The following is a 22783-nucleotide window of genomic DNA, read 5'->3' on the forward strand; positions in this document are numbered from 1 at the left end:
GAAACCGTTGTTCCAAAGAAAGGACTACCAGCCTTTTATATTGTTATACGCAGATTGTGCGAATGCCTTTTCGTGGAATTGTGAAAGAGTTTCAGCGTTGACGGCGGTGGCATCAAGCAGTCTGAGGAGAAATACATAAACTATCAAGCCAATATACGCACCGAAATTGCCCTTATGAGGTCAGCAGATCTGCAGAAAGATGAATGGCTTGCATTTCTTGTAGCAGCACTGCTTTGCAAATTCTTGCAACGTGAAGATATCTGTGACAGTAGTGCGAAAAGGCTCGGTCAGCTTCACATTGGTCTACAAGTGTCAAGTATCATGATGATGGTTTGAGTTTAATGGCGCAAGGCCAACAAGGGCAAAGAGCGACACAAAGTTTTTCGATGAGGACAGATGTGCAATTAAATACTAAATTGTCTCAGTAAAAACAAAACTGAAGCGAATGCATGAAGATGGGGGGTGTATAGGGCCAGGATGATTATGCATGATATGAAAGAAACTGTAAAACTTGACGTCTGATAAAAACTGAAAAACACGCTTGTTAGGGAACATTGGGTTGTCGGCCAAGAAGTGTGATGGATGTGGTGGGATGTGTTGTCTGTACAGTTCAGGAAAAGGTTTGCGTCGTGTGGTGTCGAATGCCTTGCATTGAACGAGTACGTTAACTACGGATAGGGTCTCTCCGCACCTGCTGCAGTGAGGTATAAAAGATCCCGGGAGTAGATACGAGTGCGTTGCATGCGTGTTCCCTACCCGTAGCCTAGCCAGGCGACTTCCGTGTGTCTGCTGTGTGAGTCAGCTGTTTACCGTCCCAGGTGTGGCTTTATTACATGTAGTTTGTTGTCTTTTAAATGCGGAGCATTTCGTAGGCTCGCCTTGTCCTGCGTCGTTGATGGCGGCGCCGTCCACACACTCAGTGCGCATTCGCAACTCTCCTCCTTACACCCACATCTCCGCGATACAACACCATAAAAAAATTACCTGATGAGGATGCAAAGCATCGTGGCGATTCCGTGTGGTTCCATTGTGTTGCCGTTATGTTGAGTGATTTGGTTTTTACTAGCACCAGAGGGAATTCCACGTCCGGGTCCACACCGGTTGCAAAGGCAAGCAAGTGCTGTTGTGTTACGGTGAGCAGGCGGTGGTTCTCGAGGCGCCGAAACTCGTTCATCATGTTCTTGTCGATGTTGTCTCTGTGGTAGAATCGGTAGTCTCCGTCAGCTTTGGTGAGGTAAAGCTTGTTGACATGGGTGCGCCGGCTGAGAGCAATGTACACGCCCTCCTCTTCGCAGCTTTGTCTTCTCGTTCTTCTTCTTCTTCGGCGGTTCCCCTACGGGAAGATGACGACGGTGGTTGAACGCGAACCTATCTCGTGATGGATTCTTTGGTTGGCCAATCCCTAGGGGCATCCTGCCACAATCAGCATCAGAGGCGCTGCGGACGGGGCTGGTTGAGCTGCAAGGCGCGTGGCGCTTCCCGCCACGCCCGGTTTCGATCCCACGACGGTCTGGCCGCAACGGGAGGTACGCGGTGCTCTTCCCAATACGCTACAAATCCGGGACAGGAGCAAGTGCTATGAACGCGCCTTATGTCCTTGACTCATTCAAACTACGTCAAGAAGCTACTGATACAACGAAGGCACGCGAAGCTGAACGTCAACGGAAACGACGAACTGAAAACTTTAGAGGGGGATGCTGAATTTCCCGTGGGAAAGCTGTGGCGGGAAGCGCCACGCGCCTTGCAGCTCAACCAGCCCCGTCCGCAGCGCCTCTGATGCTGATTGTGGCAGGATGCCCCTAGGGGTTGGCCAACCAAAGAATCCATCACGAGATAGGTTCGCGTTCAACCACTGTCGTCATCTTCCCTTAGGGGAACCGCCGAAGAAGAAGAAGAACGAGAAGACAAAGCTGCGAAGAGGAGGGCGTGTACATTGCTCTCAGCCAGCGCACCAATTTCAACAACCTTTACCTCACCAAAGCTGACGGAGACTACCGATTCTACCACAGGGACAACATCGACAAGAACACGATGGACGAGTTTCGGTGCCTCGAGAACCACCGCCTACTCACTGTAACACAACAGCACTGGCGTGCCTTTGCCACCGATGTTGACCCGGACGCGGAATTCCCTCTGGCGCTAGTAAAAACCACATCACTCAACATAACGGCAACACAATGGAGCCACACGGAACCGCCACGATTATTCGCACCCTCATCAGGGTTCCCCACGGGAAGAGTCTGTAATTTATTTGTTCATTCCAGTGTGTTTCCATGTTCTACGGAAGTGTTATTTTATGTGTGGCTTGAGGTCTGTATAGGGTACCGTTGTAATGTCCACAGTGTTCCTGAGTTCAGCCGCAGCGGCCCTCTCGTCAGCCAACTCGTTGCCGGCGATCCCAGCGTGTCCTGGGACCCAGCAGAGGAGCAGCTCATGCTTTTCCGCATAGACAGACATGCTGGTGTTGAACACAAATTAACTATGTGGTTTTTTTGGGGGCTTGTGCGATGATAGCGCACGAACAACACTCAAGGAATCTGTATAGATGATGGAATTGGGAATTTGATTTTCAAGAATGTGTTGTACAATGAGTAAAATTCTACAACCTTCTGCTACAAAAATGGTTGTGTGTCCGCTCATGGTTCTAGCTGCATAGAAATTCGGACCATGAGCAGCGCAGGACAGCGGAGTGGAGGTTTTAGGAGCGTCGCTCTAAAATTCTGCACATGGGTATTTAAGCTGCAGAGACAGAAAGTGCTGCAGTATTGCAGCTCGTGTACATGATTTTTGTTAAGTTTCCTAAAAGAAAGGTCACAGGACACCGGGCGAACTCAACCAAAGTAGCATACATGCGCAGCACGTGTTCTTTGTCAGCCCATAAGACTCGTGGGAGAGAACCTTAAGGATATTCATTGTTTCAGACATTTATCCTTAGGTTCCTTGATGTGGGGAATGACTGTGAGTTTGTGGTCAAACACCTCACCTAAAAACTTTTGCTCCTTGTTTACAGGAATGGACACACCATTAGGACCAATGTCGATGTCCGCATGGACCTCACTCATCCTGAAGAACACAATGCAAGAGCTTTTTTCAGGGTTAAGTCTGAAACCATTCTTGTCTGCACCAAGATGGCAAGCTGGACGAGTTGGTATTGGCTCATGGTGATAGAAAATAGCCAGCGCAAGAAAGACGAGGACGAGGAAGGTAACAAACACAGCCGCACTCTGTTTGTTACTTTCCTCGTTCTCGTCTTTTTTGCGCTGGGTATTTTCTATCACCATTCTTGTCTGCCCAGCCGGCAAGTTTCTTGACGCCCTACTGGACTTGACGTTCACAGATTGATATATTACATGATTTAAAAGAAGTCTGCACGTCGCCTACACACATGGAATAAGAAATTGTAGGTGGAAATTATCTTCACTATGAAAAGAATGCAGCTCAACACACCACCTTGCGGCACGCCACTTTCTTGCACGTGAACCTTTGAGAGTGCACAACCAACTCTCACTCTAAACGTTCTCCGTGACAAGTAACTAACAAGGGTTTTTAACACGTCCCCGAAACACCGAATGAATTGAGGTTACTAAGGATCCCGTAACGCCAAGCGGTGTCGTAGGCCTTCTCGAGGTCGAAACACACAGTTACACAATACTGTTTATGCACGAAAGCATTCTTGATGTACGAGTTAAGTGCGACGAGTTGATCGTTCATCGATCGCCCCACCCGGAAGCCTGCCTGGCAGCTACTGAGAATTCTGTTGTACTGAAGGAAGTACACGAGCCTGCGATTTATCATCTTCTCTAGATGCTTGCACAGGCAGCTCGTCAGGGCTACAGGATGGTAACTTGAGGGGGACAACGGGTCCTTTTCCTCCTTCAGGAAAGCCACTACTATGGACTGCCTCTAAGAGTGTGGAATGTGCCCAGAAAGCAATATTTCATTATATAGATGTAGAAGTGTTTCAAGTGTGTCTGTAACTACAATGAATTCTGTAACTACAGGTCAATATATTTACTTCCGTAGAATGGAAGCCTCTTGGGCATATCCTATCGTCCCAAATAATGAAATACGTGACAAATTTCAACATTCTATACCCGAATAAGCACGGATTTCAGCGCGGGCGCTCTTGTGAAACCCAGCTGTTCGAACGTAAAACTGATATTCATGACTCCCTTCATCAACTTGAAAATACGGATGCCATATTCATCGATTTCGAAAAAGCATTCGATCGTGTCCCCCATAACCTCCTCATTCATAAAAGGGAAAATATTAAAATAGAACGCAATGTTATTAGGTGGGTTAAGGAATATCTTCGTAACGGGCAACAGGCAGTTATTATAGATGATGTACACTCTTCGTTTCAGCTAGTCAAATCAGGGGGTTCCGCAGGGGTCCGTGCTTGGTCCCGCTCTCTTCTTAATTTACATAAATGACATCTGTGCTGGCATTAATTCTTCTGTTAGGTTATTCGCAGATGATTGTGTAATTTATCAGCGTGTATAGAACCATTCTAGTCGTGCTAAACTTCAAACCGACTTGTGTAGATTGGAAAACTTGTGTTCCGACAGGCAAATAAACATTAATGTTAAAAAAAAACTAAACTTATGCCCTTCACCACACGCAAAGAAGTTGTTTAATTTGCTTATACACTGAATAGCGTGATTGTTGAACCTTTCAAATCGTTTAAATACTTAGGAGTCCACTTCACAAGCAACCTCTCTTGGAAAGTTCATATAGATTCAATTTTAGGTGACACTTACAAGAAACTTGGTTTTATTCGTCGTTCTTTACCTCAAGTTAATAAAGATACCAAACTGCTCGCATTTACCTACATTATAAGATCAAAAGTTGAATACGCTGGAATAATCTGGAATCCTTACCAATCGTACTTGGCCACAAAAATAGAATCGTTGCAAAACAAGAGCGCTCGCTTCATATCAGGACAATCCACGCCTCATTCTAGCATTACATTGATAACAAAGAATCTAGGTCTTCAATCGCTCGAAACAAGACGCAAAATTTCCGGGCTTACATTTTTTCATCAGCTCTACCATCACCCTAACAACTTCACTGCCTCAAGAATAAAACCAGCCCGACATATTTCAGCATATGTAGACAACCCTAAAAGTGCAGTCTGAATTTTCGCGTACCGACCTGCACCGCCTTTCTTTCCTTCTCTTAGCCATTAGTGAATGGAATGTCCTCCCAGAGCGCATTGCCACAATTACTAACCACGAAAAATTCACCGAGGAAATTGTTCGACTGTTTCGGCGTGTGCAATAAAATATAGACTATTCCTGTTTGTTGCTTAGGTCCTACTTTTGATCGGACCTACCCTGTGTATTTAGTTTACATTTGTTCTTTCAGTGAGAGTTGTAATACTCCCGCTTGTTTTTGTATGCGGTTTTACCTGTTTATTGTAATCTTCTGTGTACTTTTTTAACACTTTTGGTGAATGTACTTTCTGCTGCTTAGAGTGCATTGTGCAAATCTGTTGTTCCCCCCTATGTAATGCCCGCAAGGGCCTTTAGGGTAATAAAAATGAAATTAAAAAAAAAGGTGTTGTATCATTGTATATGTTATGTTGTCTGTGACTGGCGCTGAGGGTTTACATGGGCTCAGAGCAGCCCTGAGCTCATGCTGTGAAAATTCTGAGTTATAAGAAAATGTTCACCTATTGTTATCTAGTAAAGGCTTCTTTTCGGGCGATTGTATGTTTTATGAAAGTGTTTGTGTAGTGTGCTGAACTGCACATGTATCGGAAGTGTTGTGCGAGTGTTTCAGCGTGGTCTTCGAGTGTGTCCCCTGTTGTGCTGACCAGAAGCAGGCTGTTTGTTTCTTGCCCTTTGAATTTGCGTATTCGTGTACATACTTTTCGTGTGTCGGTGTAGGAGTTTATTGATGTTATAAATGAAGGCCTACTATCTCGTTTTGCCTAACGGCGCACACGTTTTCCCAACGCCTTTGCCCTTTATAACAAAAGGAGGTGTACCGACGTGGGTACCGATGAACGATACCCCAAGCCTTGTTCTGGGCCTCTCGCACCCGCCTACAGTCTTCATTCCACCATGGCCTCCTCTGGCTGCGCAGGGCACCAGAGGCGTGCGGAATCGACTTTTCTGCCGCGTCGAGGATGTGCGACGTGAGTAGTTGGGTTGCCTGCTCAACGTGTAGGGGTATTATGGACGTGTAGTGCAGTTTGGATGCCTGTGTAAATGTATTCCAGTGTGCGCTTGCTTCATTGAAGCTGTTCTGGGAAGATGGACTGCTTGAGCCTTTACCTATATGTGTTAGTGAGGTGGGGAAGTGGTCACTACCATATGGGTCAGTGCCCACACCCCACTCAAGGCATGGAATCAGGACTGCATATCCAATAGGCAAGTCAAGGTGTGAATAAGTGTTGTGTGCTATAATATAATATGTTGGCGGTTTCTAGTTTAAAAGACATGCTCCCGACGATGTTAGGGATTTCTCAATCAGGCGACCTCTGGCATTCGTGCCAGGAGAGCCCCAAAGAGAGTTATGTGCATTCAGGTCGCCTATCAGAATGAAAGGTTAGGGTAACTGACGAACCAGGCCTTCGAAATCTGAGCTCGAGAGCTGAAAGTCAGGATGTATTGAAAGAAAATAGATTACCGTTCGAATTGCAACAGCCCGTAGGATGGTCTGCAGTGTGACAGTGTAGCACGCCAAGGATTTCTGGGCAATGATGGCCACACCACCTGAGGATGTGCCACCACAATCTCTGTCCTTCCTAAATCCATGGAACTATTTAAGAAATTTGTGTGCGTGGAGTTTAAATGGTCTTGGAGACACATCACACTTGGCTGATTGGAATGCAATTATTTATGCACATCATCAAGATTTTAAACTAGGCCTTTGCAGTTCCATTGCATGTTATTTCTCTTGCCATTATTTAAGTTTAAAGCGACTGGAATATGTGCATGTTTATGTCAACTTTGGGGGCGTGCGCTCTTGGAAGGGGTTTTTCACCTTCTCTACTGACCTGGACGCCACAGCCCGTTCCGTTTGCTGTGGTGCACGATGGAACGGCTTGACGTCCATGTCGTCATCCGAAGTCATGAAGGTGCCCTGTGAACCGGACTCCCTGGACTTCGACTTCGCACCCTTCTCGGTGCTCTTCGTTGGAGCCGCGACCGCCCCGGGTGGCAGAGGCGGTGCGGCAGGGGTGGGAACTGCCGCCGGTGGCTCTGTCTCCATCTCCTCCGTTAGAAGTGTCAAGTAACTGACTTCATTAGTAGAGAAGCTGTTCAGCTCTTCCATCTCTTTACTTACCTATGTCCATGTCGTCCCCGTTCACAAAATTAAGCGCGCTCCTGAACACAATCGGACTGTGGCTGCTTCCTTTTCGGTCACCTGTGCAATGATGAGTGCAACGAACATTTTAATACATAAAAAAAACGAAGGCGTATTTTTGAAAGCTGCTCACCAATACAGCTGTTTACTGACAATCATTAACCGACAACAGTCCTTGAAGTTTTGTAGATAGGGCATGTATTCTAAGCAAACTTTGTACGAATAAATATTTGCAACAGAATTTTTTTCATGTTGATAAATACAACAAAATAGCACTACATTGTACAGAAAAAGGGGGAGAACATTATTCATTAATAATTTACGCAACAACGTAACGGTATCCACATGGGACGCCAGAAGCCAAAATAAAACGAAGGAACGAAAGACGCAGAGTTATGCCAATCAATCAATTAAGCAATAAATAAATAAATAAATAAATCAAATGGTATTTCTTTACCCATCAGCGGGAACGCCAAAGTCAGGAGTGAAAACAGATTGAAGGCTTCGTGCACAGAAGGTGCCGTGTAGGGGCAGAAACAAATACCGCGGATTGCGAGACAATGGCATCTGCACAAACCTAAAATGACCTTCTTAAAAGCGCCCCTTTAAGCATTTCAGGTAATTTGCAAAACAAATGGTAATTTTACCAAACTGTAAGCTAGAGACAAAGTAGGTAAACGCATATTTTATGCTTTTATAAACAATTTCAGAAGGTTTTACGCATTCTTTTGGCATTTGCTGTCATGAGTGTTCAGAATATGATGTGTATCTGTGTCGGTATTTCCGGAAGTTTAGTTAAATTCCTGAAATGTTCGTTTTATTTATGTATTATATTTAAGCAGAATATATCAAATATAAAGTCCAAACAATAAATTCCAAATTTAGCTTCTATTTCATAGGCAAATTGATCAAGGTTGCAAGTAATGTGAGCATAATTTTGTAACAAGATAAATAGGCTGGTGTTCAAGCGCAATGAATTCGTATGGGGCGGGCGCTATCGCCGTGCCATCCATGTTGTTTTTTTTTTTTGCTTTCGCCAGTTTTTCACTTTGGGAAATATTGTGCCAACTATCGGAATACCAAATTCACCACTTTCCGCTTTAGATATGTCATGATTTGCAGAGACACTGCAAGTGCGAATGCGCTCGATCAGGTTCAGGCTGGTCTACAAGGGTCAAGTAACTGACTTCATTAGTAGAGGAGCTCGTGAGCTCTCCTATCTCTTTACTTACTCTTGTCCATCTCGGCCTCGTTCTCATCCTTAAGCGCGCTTCTCATCAAAAGCTGTCTGAGCTTGCTCCATTTTCCGTCACCTGTACAACGATGAGGGCAACGAGCATTATGATGATCATTTTAGGACATAAAAAAATGAAGGCGAATTTTTAAAGCTGCTCTCCAGCCCAGACGTTTTTGCAGAATTTGCAGTAGAAGTGGTTATTTGACCAAAGTTTGAGCTAAAGACAAAGTAGGTTTATGCATATTTGATGCTTTTATAAGAAAGTTTTGAAGGTTTTGCGGATTTGGTGGCATTTGCTCTCATGAGTGTTCAGAATATGAGTTGTATCGGGTTTGGTCTTTCCGAAAATTTAGTTTAGTTCCGAAGTGTTCACTTAAATATGTACTATATTTATGCAGGATATATAAAAAGTAAATTAAAAAAAAAACCTCAAAATATTGCCTGTACTTCATAGGCACAGTAGTCAAGGTTGAAAGTATGTGAGTATAATTTTGTAGCAAGAAAAATAGGCGCGCGTTCAAGTGAAAAAGAATTCGCAAGGGGCAGGCGCCAACGCCGTACCGCCCGTGTTCGTTTTATTGCTTTTCCAAGTTTTTGACTTCAGGAAATATTGTGCCATCTTTCGGATTATCAACTTCACAACTTTCCGCTTTCAGATGTGTGAGGATTTGCAGAGACACTGCAGTCTTGATTGCACTTTCAGAAATTATGTAAATAAAAATACCTTTCGCTTCAGCTGCAATTCCAATAGTGTTGTGCACGTGATTAAAGGGACACTGAAGTGATTTGTAAACAATGCGGGATTACGAGCGCAAACTGTAGTCCGGAGTCCCTGGGCCCTGTTTCGACCACTCTGTGCGCGTTTACGCGAATTTATTTAGTAGAAAAATCAATTAGAAAATGCTGTCCTCCTCTCTGCACTCTCGCCCATTTTCTTTGGCGTTTTCGTGTGACGTCAGCAGGAGAGGAGCTGACAATTGGATGCGCTACTGCACGGCTCGCCGACCTTCCGCGACCGAGTCAGTCGGCCCACCGTTTAGTCCGCCGGCCGGCAACGGGTCGTCGCAATTCGCTCGATCAGTTGAAACTAAGCCACAACACGTTTGGGAATGGAAGAATGCGCCTTTATTTACTTCGTTAGTTTGTACACTGTATCTAGCTCCAAGTCAAGGTCGCTTCACACAAGCGCTGCACAAGCGCACATGCGACGCTTCGCTGACTGGTACGCCAGTAGGAAAATATAAGGCCTCTTGAAGGGGGAGAAGAGTGAGCGAAGTCAATATAGGTACTAAGGAAATAAAATCAACTGATATTTTTAGCGTACAGCGTAAAACTAGGGTGCGGGAAGCACTTATTTGCGCTGGGCGAACAAGCAGAGCGGTCAGCAGCACGACTACGCATCTGCGAACGCTTTCCCGTCTACGAAATGCAATTGCTAGACGTGAGCTATTGTGGAAACCCTCGGGACGCTTACTGCACGAGCGCAATACAACAAATAGTCACCTAAGCTGCTTGAAATGCTAAAACTAAATAAAAGTGTAAACTGGTTATACATTATATACCTTATCTTTTCCCTCGCCACCAGCGGCCCCCTGTGGCCTAGTCGTCTGGGGTGCTAGGTATGTCATCGCAAGTGTTTTGCCAGTCACAAGTTCGAATCGCCGCGGGTACATGCTTTTTTTGTGAGTTAACTTTTTTGTTTTTCGCCGATGTTTTCTATACTGAGTTCACCTTTTTTTGCGCCGCAACGTTCATTGCTCCACGAACTAGTCCACAGAACTCGCGCAGGCTGGAACTGCCGCGCTAGCGAGTTCTCGTTGGCGTGCTGTTGCCATAAGCACCGACTGCTTGCGGGCAGTGGGCACAGGCCAGAATCAACAGACCCTTGGCCTGGTGCGAACACGCATTTTACGATACAGGCATGAGCGAGGCAAGCTCCAAATATGCGGGAAAAGCGCATGGCATTTGAGCGTCTGCGGGGACTCGGATGGCGTTCATGCACTGCGTAGGCCTCAGATAGTGAATGCTACGATTCCAAGCCGTCCTGGGAGGCTTATCTTATGCATTTTACAGCCGACAACATGGCAGAAGCGCGGTACTACGATAACTGGGATATTGAGAATGCCCATCCAACGACGCCGTCGAATGTCAACCATGTTGTTTTACAGACCGAAACCGAAACCGAAACTTGTTTGATTGCTAACCTGGGGCATCGTCCAATCACGGTGCCCCCTCCCCCCAACGTCACAGCTTAGTTTGTGCGGCCGCCGCAAACCGCGCATGGTAGTTTTTCTTCTTTCGCGCTTTGTAAAATAATACCGATTTGTCAACCGGATAAACGATGAAAAGTGTGCTAATTTGAGCCAGTCTACACAGTGCAAGCAAAAACGGGAGCTTGACAAATTCACTTCAGTGTCCCTTTAAAAGCTATTTGGCACGCAATTAAGGTTTTGGAATAACTGCTTATCCTGTCCAACATTTGAGAGCCCATCAACAGGAGGTCTAGGCTTCTAATTTACTGTGATGCCTGCGGTTGGTGCAGACATGAATATAAAGTACTAAGGCTTGACGTTGGGCTAGTTAGAAGTTTTTCACTCCTTCCGTTCTTGTATCTGAGCTGAGTTTGAAATGTTAAACAGTCACAGATAAGCAAATAAAAAATCCCGCCATCTCCACGAAGTGAATGATGATGAGAGTGGCGAAGCTAAAATGCTTATCGGTAAAACCGTGAAACATTCGCCCGCACATCATATAAAGACTCGACACGTCAAGCTTACCACCAATAATGTAGTGCATCTATATTGTACTGCAGTTTCTATTTAAGCACTGCTATTACGGCAGTGAAATAAAATTTTGCACGTTACAGGTGGTAACTATATTAATCATTATCTCGCTCCTTGCCTTCCCTTCACAGGTATTCTGTTATTCGTTTAGTCGCTTCTACAGCCCTGTTGTTTTCTGTCTCTGTTCTAGGTTTCACACTACTCTACAGAAACCTGTCTAGCAGGAGTAATTTCGAGCTGCGACTATACTCTCTTCACACTACGCGGCCTCCCCCGCCGTCTCAAGAGGCCCACCTGTTTCTGTTATAACTTTCAAGATGTCGCAGGCCGCAAATATCCTACCTTGTACTCCTATTTCTCCCGCTTGACCTAGAGCCTGCCTGCCAAAATAAAAAACTTTCTTTCTCGTTCAAAGCATAGTGCTTCCGGAAGGCGAATAGTTCGGTCATGTGGATTTAAATACAATCGATTTAAAACACACAGTGCCGGATTTTCAAAGCGAATCTTTGTATGTTCAACATGTGCCGTAGATTACAACACGAAAACGCCGTGCAGGAAAGTCAACTTTACACAATAAGTTTCCGGAAGGTGCTCATGATGATGATAAAACGGGAAACGCCTCAATAAAAAAGCGCTTACTGTGGTCGGGCTTTGAGTGTGAGTGAGGTTGCATAGAAGAAAGCTTCGCTGTTTAACCACCTTTCCATGAAAAAATGGCTTTGATTTTTTCACTAGTATTTTGCCGACCAAGTATACCCTATCATTTTAGATGTATTTTCCGCGAAGCATTTCATTCTTAAGCAATCTTATCTATCCTTAAATAGAAATGCGCTGCCTTGCAGTTATTTTAGAGGTTTTCCTTTATGACACCAGCTTCTGATTTAAAAGTTCTGACATCATCATAGCGTTTGGAATGACCTTTGCATACAATTCATCACCACCATAGCCATTTTATTCGGTGTATATGGTGTGGGTTTCGTCACTGAAATGCAGGCACCGTCTAGTTTGCGCTGATTCAGCTGAAGAGGCTTTTTCAATTCATAGAAACACTGAGAAGCCCCAAGACTGGCGTGGGGTCTATTGATCTACCAAGCACATTTAGTACCGCGAGCTTTAGTTTTGTATTAAAGGACGGTCAATAATGCTACTCACTGGTGTATCGAGAAATGTTGCGGGGTTCCTTTAATGTTAACTCACATTAGAAAGAAATACAGAAAGATAAAAAAAGAAGAAGAAAAAGAGAGAAGAAAAGACAGGAAGGAAGGAGGGAAGGTTGGATGCAAAGAGCAAAGAAAGAAAGAAAAAAGGAAGAAAGGAAGAAGGGGGAAAAAAGGAAGAAAGAAAGAAGAAGAGAAAGAAAGAAGGAAAGAAGGAAATAAAAAGGGAAAGAAAGAGAGTGTGCGTTGGCTCACAAAAAACAGGATGGCCCTCGGCCATATGACGGTTCCGTTCTCCTAAGAATATGAAGTGAAGTGTCTTTTGTACGCACTCTTTTTAAGCACTAAAATCATACTAAACCATCTATTCATAGTTATTTACGCTACATGGTGTATTGAGATCCCCTTCAGGTCTTAAGTGACTGAGTAACAGTCCAGAGGGAATTAAAGACTACGAAAGGCGCCCCTAAATATGTCCTGTCATTCAGTCCAATGTACATGGTGTTCAACGCACTAAACAGTTCTTGCATACGTGACTGAAGGCTTGGTCATAATAGCTTCCGCAAATATATTCATATCTTACCATGTGCAGCTTGACTCCTTTGCTGTCCGAGAGGTGTCTGGCAAACGTTGGTCACCACTTCCAGCAGCCTCAAACTCGAACAAATTTTCACAGGTTCGTAGAGATCGATTGTCTCGGCGTGGCTAGACACGACTAAGAACAGCACCGCTGTGACGGCGAGCCGCATCTGCACAAACCGGTGACACAGAGGGATTGTGGCGACGAAAATATCGTTAAATGAACCAAGCGTGCTAAACTCACGTTACAGTAGATCATAAATAGTTATTTCGTGAAACTTCGACAATCAGATAAAATTGAGCTTAAGCATCGCGCCTCAGTCCGCATATAACGAAAACTTTCATGCTCTACAGACCTGCGAGGACTGCAACCCTGTGGACCTATGCTTTTACCACCAGAGTTTGCACACGAATAACCATTCGTGTACGAGACTTACAACTGCGAGCCGTTTTAAGCCGTAATTGAAAGACACCTTTACGGTGTTTGTTTAAGTTTAGCGAACAAACTTTGTGAAGTCGTATTGCTGTGATCACTGTTGGCAGTGTTTATTTTTTCAGCAGATACTGAGTAATACTTACTACATTACGCAGTTGCGCGACAGCGTTTGGTAAAAAGATGGTGTATAGATAATAAATATAACATTTAAAAGCGTAAGTTTCTCTTCAGCTTTGCGATAATTTGCATGGTTGCAGTGATCAACGTTTTAGGCTTTCTATTTTCAAAATGTTTTATGTCAGTCAACAGCAGCACACCATCAATTTCGTCACAATGACACGTAGAGACTGCTATGTAATGACGGAATACAGCTTCGTTGAATTCAACAGCGGGTCTTAACTAGTATGTGCCACGACACTCTTTGGTTTTCGACGATAGACTATATTTAGCGGGTAAGGACAGTGCTATATCTACCATCGCTTATCGAATGTTTTTAAGAAAAACGTTACTCGCAGAAATAAGCGCGTACGCTAAAGAAAGGATTGTTGGAGCTCTGTTGTGAATTGTGAAAATATTAGGAAGCGTTCGAACAATCTCCAGCGGTGAAAGGTGAATCGGATAATATATCAGCTCGAAGCACAGCAAAGCACTCAATATGGGTGGCTGTTCGTGTCAAGTTGTGCGCCATTGAAAGCTTCAAAAAGAAGGCTGTTTCCCTGCACACATTGTGTTTTTTTTTCATATTTCGCGCGGTAAAACTACACCCTTTTAAACATTTAGCAAGAAAACATGCTCCAGACAAACAGCGCATCACATTTATGAAACCAAGGGTACTTTTGCTCGCACTGACACAAGTGCAGACACACGCAAGTTTTCTCTGAGAGTCAATCGAGATCACTCAAATGAAAACATCATCCGAGTTCCTGGAAGACCTTCAGGCTTTTTTGAACTCAAATCTAACTGAGACAACAAAATTAGTTCTAGCACGGGATTTGAACCTACCAAATATAGACTGAATTTATTTATCGACTGGTAACAATGATGCTGCTAGTAGCAAAACGTCATTTGAAATAATGAGCAATCATAATATTATCCAAATTGTTCAACTGTACACTAGAGTAACTTCGAATTCTAGGGTCACTGTTGGATCTAGTATTCCTTTCGGGAACTATGGAGGAATTGTGTGTCATGGTTGAAGAAGACATATCTGACCACAAACGGATTTCGGTTGAGATTCTGTGTGGCACAGAACCTCGCAAACGACCCTTCGTTCGGGTGCCTTTTAGCGACTACGGCCAGGCAGATGACACGTCAATTTTAGATTTTTTAGAAAATGCATTCGATGATTTCAAGCTAGCCTCCGAAAGCGAGCCAGTTGATTGTTTCTGGCAGAAATTCAAATCAATAATGAATAGTTGCATGGGCAGGTTTGTTCCCATTCCACTGAATAAAAACAATGACTAACCCCTCGGTCGCTAGAGATATTATCCACACTAAGCGCAAAATTAAGGATTATGGACAAGACAATTCCACTCTGAAAAGATTTTATATTTACGAGCAGCGTTAAAAATCCAAATCGCTACCCCAAAAAACGGTTTTTAATGAAACGTTTTTGGATTTCTTGCACACTTCGCCTAGAGCTTTTGGCTGTACTTAAGCGAGCATTAAGGGATTCAACAAATCGCGGTTGGTTCTGATGTTATAATTCAGAAACAAGACCTAGCCAATGGTTTTAATCACTTTTTATAGTCTCTATTTACAATGACGGCATTTACAGATAAAGATAAGAAAATGGCCGATACTTGCGCATGCGCCATGGATGCAGTTTCATTTGATGAGCGGGCGTGTTTCCGCAGTCCGCAGTTACTTAATTTGAACGAAAAGAAGGGTAATGAACCGGATGGAATACCAACTGTACTTTTGAGGCGGTATGCGGAGTAGATGTAGTCTTATTTAGTCCTTATCCTCGAAAAAGCTCTTTTCAACCATTCACTCCCAAAAGACTGGCGGAGCGCAATTGTTAAATTGGTATTGAAATGTGCGATAGGATGCTTTTTACCAACTACAGGCTAGTTCCTCTCCCGTGTGTTTGCTGTAAGGTTTTTAAACACATCATTGCAAAAACACAATTATTTTCTTGGAGACAAAGGGGCTGATATGTAGGAAACGGGTTCAGGGAAGGGCTTTCCACGCTATCCCAACTGGTTGAAGTCTCCAAGATTTTACCGCTGCTCTAGGTAATAAGGAACAAGGCGATGTAATATACGCAGACTTTGCAAAAGCGTTTAAGAAGGTATCGCACCATAAATTGCTCGTCAAGCTCAAAGAAACAGGCGTAAATGAAAATATCTTCAACTGGATTGAGGCATACATAACGAACCGCAAGCAATTGGTGCGAATTGATGGGTTTGAGTCTGAATGTCTATGTTTAGTCCGGGGTTCCACAAGGGTCTGTGTTGGGCCCATTGCCGTTTTTGGTGTATATAAATGATGTTGTTGATGTTGTTAACCCTCCTGTAAAAATAAGATGTTTGGCGACGATAGTTTAATCTAGGTCCCAGTGACATGCACAAATGACCCAAAATATAATTAATGATTGCCTCTAGGATTTTCAAGCATGCTGCGGTAAATGGGAAATGAAAATAAAATATTCTTAGACAACGTATACGCATATATCTAATAAGAAAAGCGTTCTACCATTTACCTACACCATTGGACTTGATTACTTACCGCAGGTGTGTGCACTTAAATATTTGGGAGGGCATATTACGACTTACCTGAAATGGCTTGCACATGTTGAGAAAGTATGCAGTGCCTCTTACAGAAAACTGCTTTTCTTGCGTGCTAAATTACTGAATGCTACGAAAGACGTCAAGCTGCTTGCATATAAAACATTTGTGCGCCCTGTTTTAGAATACCCTTGTGCAGCATGGAGCCGGCCCAAAATGATTGAATAGGTAAACTCGAACGCATTCAGATACTTTCCGCACGATTTATTTGTTCGAAGTATAAAAGAACGAAATCAGTTACCGAGATGTTTGAAAAAGCGGTTTAGAAACTCTTGAAACTATACGACAAAAGCAACGCTTAAATTATTCTTCGAGGTATTACGGGGTGAAATAAAGATAGCTAAACGAATTTACGTACACCCCTCGAATATGCTCAACAGCCGAATAAACCATGACGTGGCAGTTCGCCCTTTCGGTGTTCGCACGGACGTCTTTCGTAATTCGTTTTTTCCTGATGTTACAGAAGCACGGGACAAATTGCCGCGACATATTGTTGAAAGTGACGGTATGAAATTTGAAAGTTCTCTTGATGTTTACCTCGCCCAGCAATGAATATTGATTGTGTTTTAGTTCTTAGTTGCTGAAAGCGTCAATGTCTGTATTTGTTTTCCGTATCGTTTGCTTCCCTCTCTTTAATGACCCCCAAGGGAGAGTTGAAAGTATAAATAAATAAATAAATAAATAAATAAATAAATAAATAAATAAATAAATAAATAAATAAATAAATAAATAAATAAATAAATAAATAAAACAAATAAATAAATAAATAAATATATAAAAAATTAAAAATAAAGTATAAATAAATAAATAAATAAATAAAAAGATTGCTGAAGTATGTATTTTTCCGTATGCTGTAGAGATTCACAAATGGCACGAGGGGATGTGGAAGACTCTAATATTTGTCTTGTATTGGCACGACCCTACTTGGCTCCCGACGTGTTCGTGCGAGGCCCATTCCCTGTGCTCCTCCACAAAGAGGTATTTTATGTTCTGCGCTCTCGTCTACAGTTCCTTTGCCTGCATTCTTTACTATCGCGCAGGTTTTCCCTTCGGACGTATACAAGATCGCCCAGTTTGCTCTTCTTCTATGCAGGCATTTTTACATGCATTGTAAATAAGTGGCGTGGGTCTCATCATAATTTGGAGGAAGGGGCAGACCATGTAAAACAGAGAAGCACCGCATTAAAAGAGAAAAAATGAAAGCAAACAAAACAGGAAACAAAATCAAGTAGCTAAACACAAAATCAATTCTGAAGCGAAATTTTTTTTTAAATTTCGGATTACAGGTTTTTGGTCGTTTTTGATTTTGCACATGTACATTTCAAACTGGTGTATAGTTGTGGTAAAAGTAGGCATTGACGACGGGTGAGGCTTGTAGCAAGGGACTGCGACAGAGAAATAATTTTCAGCATTTATAATTTGATGACAGCTGTATTTAACAGGCTTGCGAATGATGTCCTGGACTGAGCACCCCACACCACATTACGATGCTCTTAAAAAAGTTATTCTCTCTCTCTCTTCCCTAGCCGCTTCCTGCTCGCGCCCGAGTTGTGCACCCACATGCAATCAACCGAATAGTAGCGAACGGCTTAGAACCCCGGCCTGCTGCCGCTATCTCTGATGTCCGCGGAAAAGACAGGCGTCGCTGTCAACACGCGTAAATTTGCCGCGGTAATCTAACGCGGCATGAAAATTGTGTTTGTATTGTGTTCATTGCGTAGGCTCATTGCGGATTGGACTAAATTAGGAAGCCTGGTAGATATGCGAGATACTGGGTGCGCATGAACTCCTAATAAAAATGTCGCACTTTTTTTGTCAAATGATGGTATATGATCGGTTCCTTTGCGTACGTTTCCAGAGTTTTTTTCAATTTTATTACGCAATGAAAGCGGTATAAATTTTAACCTGCACTCAATATTTAGTCTCATTGCTGTCGTACGCCGCAGCGCACAACAGCAGATTGGCCGTGTTAGATTTTGGTAGCGAAGTAATGAAGTTGCAGAACTCAACAACAAATCAGTTCACCCAAACTATTTAGCTTATAGTTATCTGCTGAAGCGGTGCCTTACCGGCTGCAAGGTAATAGCTCAACTCTGACTTTCTCTCGGTGCGACAATTTTTGTGCTGTACAGTCACATTGATATTGACACATTCTCATGGGAATGCTGCTACGCCAAATTATCAGATAACGGATATTTTTGTGCTGTTATGTATGACGTACTGTTTCTAATTCCTCCAACTTACGTTATAATAATCTTTCACCATAGCTACAATCCGCGCAACGTGTGCAGTGCTGAAGAGTACCACAATATTTGACATTAATGAGTCGCATTTATGATCTCTCACTGGAATAGCCTAGATCATTGAAACCACGCTCAGGTTGAGTAAACAGAGCGTTCGTCTGCACTTTCGACACACGAAGCGAGGGCCATTATGATTCCACACGAGCATGCAAATCAACAACCCTCCGCGGGGACTCGGTGCCTAGAACGTTGTTCTGCTGAGCCCAAAGACGCGGGATCAATCCTGGACACGCTAGTCGCTTTCCAGATGGAGGCGAAAAGCGAAAACGCCCGCCCGTCGTGATTTTGGTGCCAATTAAAAACCCCCGGGAGGCCAAAAATAGTCGCAGCACTCTAATAAAGCGTGCCTCATAGCTCGAGTACAGCTTCGGCGCGTTTAACCGCATAATCTGATCTGTGTATCTACGAAGCAAAATGTTTCCCTGCCTTGATTAAGGTACACGCAAGTAGTTGGCTCCAACCAAACACGCCGGTGCTCCGCTTCTTGGGTGTTCAAAGCAGGCTCGCCGGGACAGTTGAAAGGGCCGAGCTGCAGTCAAAATCGGAGGTGACGATGCGACAGCTGGCTTCTATACCATAGTACGACTGCTGCGAGCAGCGGTGGCGCAGAGGTAGAGCCTCCGAGTCGCTTGCAGAAGGACCGTGGTTCGAATCCCGGTGCCGGACAATTCCCACCCTGGCGAACATCACCGGTAATGCACTCCCTCACCAGAGCAGGATTGGCCACCCTGGTATAGTAACGGCCACAACCTCCCACGAATACGCCAATTAACGCACGGCCCTCAGTCTCCAGTGGCTGCGAAGCAACTGACCACGGCGGTGGTGGGACGTGTGACGCCGAAGAGGGTGCTAAGAATCCCGGGAGCCGGGCAGGCCGCCATTGGAATCTGAACCCGGCAACGTTTAACACGAGAACGTCATCTAGCGAGTCTACAGGTATTATTCGAGGAATGAGAGGGCAATAAATGGGATGTATTAGGGCTTAGTGAGGTTAGGAGGACAGGTGAAGCCCTTACGGTGCTGAAAAATGGACACATCCTATGTAACCGTGGTCTAGCGGACAGAAGAGAACTGGGTAGACGCAATGACAATTGTTAGGTAACATTAATGTTCCTCCTACCGACATTTCAAGCAACATCCAACACGTTGCATGTCAAGCGGCAGGTATCTGTTAACGTCGTAAGACATAAACACATGTAGCGTTAGGCCTAACGTCCGTAACGTTGACCCTAATGACGTCCTAAGCAACGTAGAACTCCTTGTACGGCAAGCGAAGAGCACGTTTTAAAGTTTTCAACCAGCTACAAAGCGTAGTGTTAGACCTTGCTTCAGGGCGCTTCTGAGCACAGCACAGCAGGTATGTGTCGCATGAGTAAGTATGCACTGTACGCAGCCCTTTATGAGTTTTCACTCGCATAGGGCTGGTCATGAAAATACCGACCAGCTAGACGGTAATAGCATCGCTGTAAAAGTCAGGGATATTCGCAAATCTTGAGCTGAACCCGAACCGGAGCTGAGGTGTGGTGTCGAAGCGGCTTAAATGGCATTCCGTTGAAGATGGGCTCAATGCACTGAAAAGTTTCCAGCGCGAAAGTGTAAGTCCGATTGTATTTTGTTTTGAACCGCGGAACACTCCGGACAAATTTTGCAGTGTTTCTAAAGGTGGAGAGCGTTTTGTGTTGTGTTGGACACATATTGACTGCATGGTGGGAATTGAAGAACCCTTTGAAAATTGCAAGACAATGTGTAAAGTCAGGGAAAGACAGTGCACGTGTATGCGTGAACCAAACTTGCCGTTCATACCCCACAGTTTTTTAACACAAAGCTACACTTCCCTTCGATCCGTGAAGAAGACTCCCAATAGTCACATGTCATAAACGAAAATCACCGAATCGATATGCACAAAAGAAGACAGTCTAAGGTACACTCTCCAATGAAGATTTATGCCAACATATACACACCATAGCTACCACCTTTCCGGTTAATCGTTTAGAAAACCACATGCGGCATCATTGCCGCACTGATGAGGCACTAAAGCAATTTTTTCGTGTTCTCATACAGAGTGCCCCGTACAAATTGTAAGCCAGTTTTATCTGCGAGCGTCCTGAGGATTGTTGGTTGTCCTAATTTACGTGGGCGTCCTGCATTCAAAATTTTTACGAGAAAGCCCGAACATACCCATGCGTGTCTGTTCTTGCTAATCATTCATGCCTGCTACCGCTGCATGCAGACGGCTTTTCAAAACAAATTGCTATATCAGACACTACCGACATCAAAGAGGCCAAGTACTGCTTTGCTTGTTCGTTTTCGTTTTCGAGCAGTCTGTCGTATGTTGGGGGCTGTAGCAGAAGAGTCCAGTGCCGAGATGGAGCGCTGTCGGCTGAGCCAAGAAACGAACTTCCCCACTAGCTGTTACCTGAGTAACATAGCTAGGAGCCGTTTGAATCCTGCTCAGGAGTAGCGCAATGCTATTTACGACGTTAGAACCGTAGTTTTGAAGACAATATGATAGCGGCCTTCGATACTTAGCAGAGTAGTACAGACAAACAATTCTGTAGCGATATGCTCCCGATTGTGCAATAAAACGTGTATTCCAGAGGTTGTGGATTCGGATCCCACCGGGTCGGCATTTTTTATCCACTTTCTTTCGGTCTTTCCAAATTCGTCATCTGTTTTTATGACCTACCACATTCTCCCGTTTGCTTCCCGAGTTTTTCTTGACTTCCAACCCTTATTTATTTCTTAAATCAACGAGCCCCTCATTTTCTCATTCTGATTCGCTACATGCACACACACACATATATATATATATATATATATATGTATATATTATATATATATATATATATATATATATATATATATATATATATATATATATATATATATATATATATATATATATATATATATATATATACAAGAGAAGAAAAACTTCGAACAAGGTAAAAGCACGATTGTGGCCTACGTTTCAGCAAAGAGAACTTGCTTTCCTCAGGGCAATCTCTCGCCTGGCAGGCAGGGTTTATATAGGGGTAGGACCCCAGGTGAAAGGAGAGGGAAAGATGGAAGGGAAATTGAGCAAGCTGATTGGTTTCGGAGTGTGTCGGGGGAGAGATTGAGGGGCCAAGAAGGTTGTCTAGTTTAAGCCGCGAAGTAGGTCACACGGAAGTCAGCTGGTGGTTGATATTCGTGGAATTTTTGGACAGACAGGATGAGAGGGTGCTTATTGACCCGCCGCGGGGTATAGGGAAAGGATCTCAGAACCGCCGGAAGCAGACCAGGCGGCGAGGGTGGGGTCCTTATCAGAAACTATCTGCAAGCCTCAGGTCAAAAGAAAAGATAGAGACGGGGGGAAAACTAACTAGGTCAAGAAAAAAAGAAAAGGAGAAAAAAAAACAGGGAGGGAAACCACATAAACCCACACACAAAAGACAAAGCAATGACCCGGCAACTGAAATGGCACGTGTCACCCACGGCAACATTCCTGGAACAGGCCTGCCCTGAAACTCAAAAACGAAAAGATAAAGTTAGAGTGACGTACGGGGCACAAGACCACGCGGAGTAAAAAAAAAGGAGAAATTAAATAAATAAAATTGAATTCCAAAAGCAAAGGTTGGAGGAATGAGGGCGAGTATTAAGCTAGACGCTAAAGAATGAAAAAAAAGGGAAAAGAAATTAGGTGACCAGGTACGGAGCAGAGTGAACGGTCATAGTCTTTGGATGAGGTAAATGCACGAAAATGCCTAATGCTGCATTCCCGGTGAATATCGCAAGGATTCCAAGTTGCCCTTAGACGCATTAATTCCAGCAGGCTCCATGGAGTTGAATTTGTGAATTAAGTAGGATTCTCGGTATTTCCTGTCCCTAGGAGACTTAAAATTTGACTGAAGTATATATAACTTAAGGTCATCAAAATTGTGGCCTGGTTGGTTGAAATGCTGCGCTACAGCTATGGAGGATTTGCTAAGAGTATCTGCCCGGTGACCATTAAGCCGTAGGCTCATAGGTTGGCTCGTTTCGCCTATATACTGTTTGTGGCACATTGAGCATTCCAACATATACACAATGTTGGATGAAGTGCACGTAAAACTTGAATTAATCTTGTGGACATAATTACTGGCTGTGCTTTTTACAACGCAGTCTGTTTGCAGGTGCCTACAAGTCTTGCATCTGGGGCGG

The 22783-nt window shown here is 43.9% G+C and overlaps 1 protein-coding gene across 1 annotated transcript; it reads right to left on the reverse strand.

Moving 5' to 3' along the window:
* Positions 1 to 160: 160 nt before the first annotated feature.
* LOC144141635 (uncharacterized) lies at positions 161 to 16484 on the reverse strand. Its single transcript, XM_077673173.1, has 5 exons — positions 16287 to 16484; positions 13078 to 13243; positions 8550 to 8630; positions 7297 to 7377; positions 161 to 260 (listed from the first exon to the last, which is right to left on the reverse strand). The coding sequence occupies exons 1-5, from the start codon at positions 16302 to 16304 to the stop codon at positions 181 to 183; spliced, it is 426 nt and encodes a 141-aa protein (XP_077529299.1). The 5' UTR covers positions 16305 to 16484; the 3' UTR covers positions 161 to 180.
* Positions 16485 to 22783: the final 6299 nt, after the last annotated feature.

Source organism: Haemaphysalis longicornis, unplaced genomic scaffold, assembly GCF_048455015.1.
Source record: "Haemaphysalis longicornis isolate Haplotype H1 unplaced genomic scaffold, Haemaphysalis longicornis Haplotype H1 scaffold_6, whole genome shotgun sequence".
Classification (NCBI taxonomy): domain Eukaryota; kingdom Metazoa; phylum Arthropoda; class Arachnida; order Ixodida; family Ixodidae; genus Haemaphysalis; species Haemaphysalis longicornis.

Bases quoted from the DNA above. Each gene is read 5' to 3' on its own strand.
- LOC144141635 (XM_077673173.1), bottom strand. The intron at 7,378-8,549 runs GTAAGTAAAGAG...ATCATTGCACAG, and splicing joins CGAGGCCGAGATGGACAAGA to GTGACCGAAAAGGAAGCAGC. The intron at 261-7,296 runs GTAAGTAAAGAG...CTACTGTCACAG, and splicing joins CGGGGACGACATGGACATAG to ATATCTTCACGTTGCAAGAA.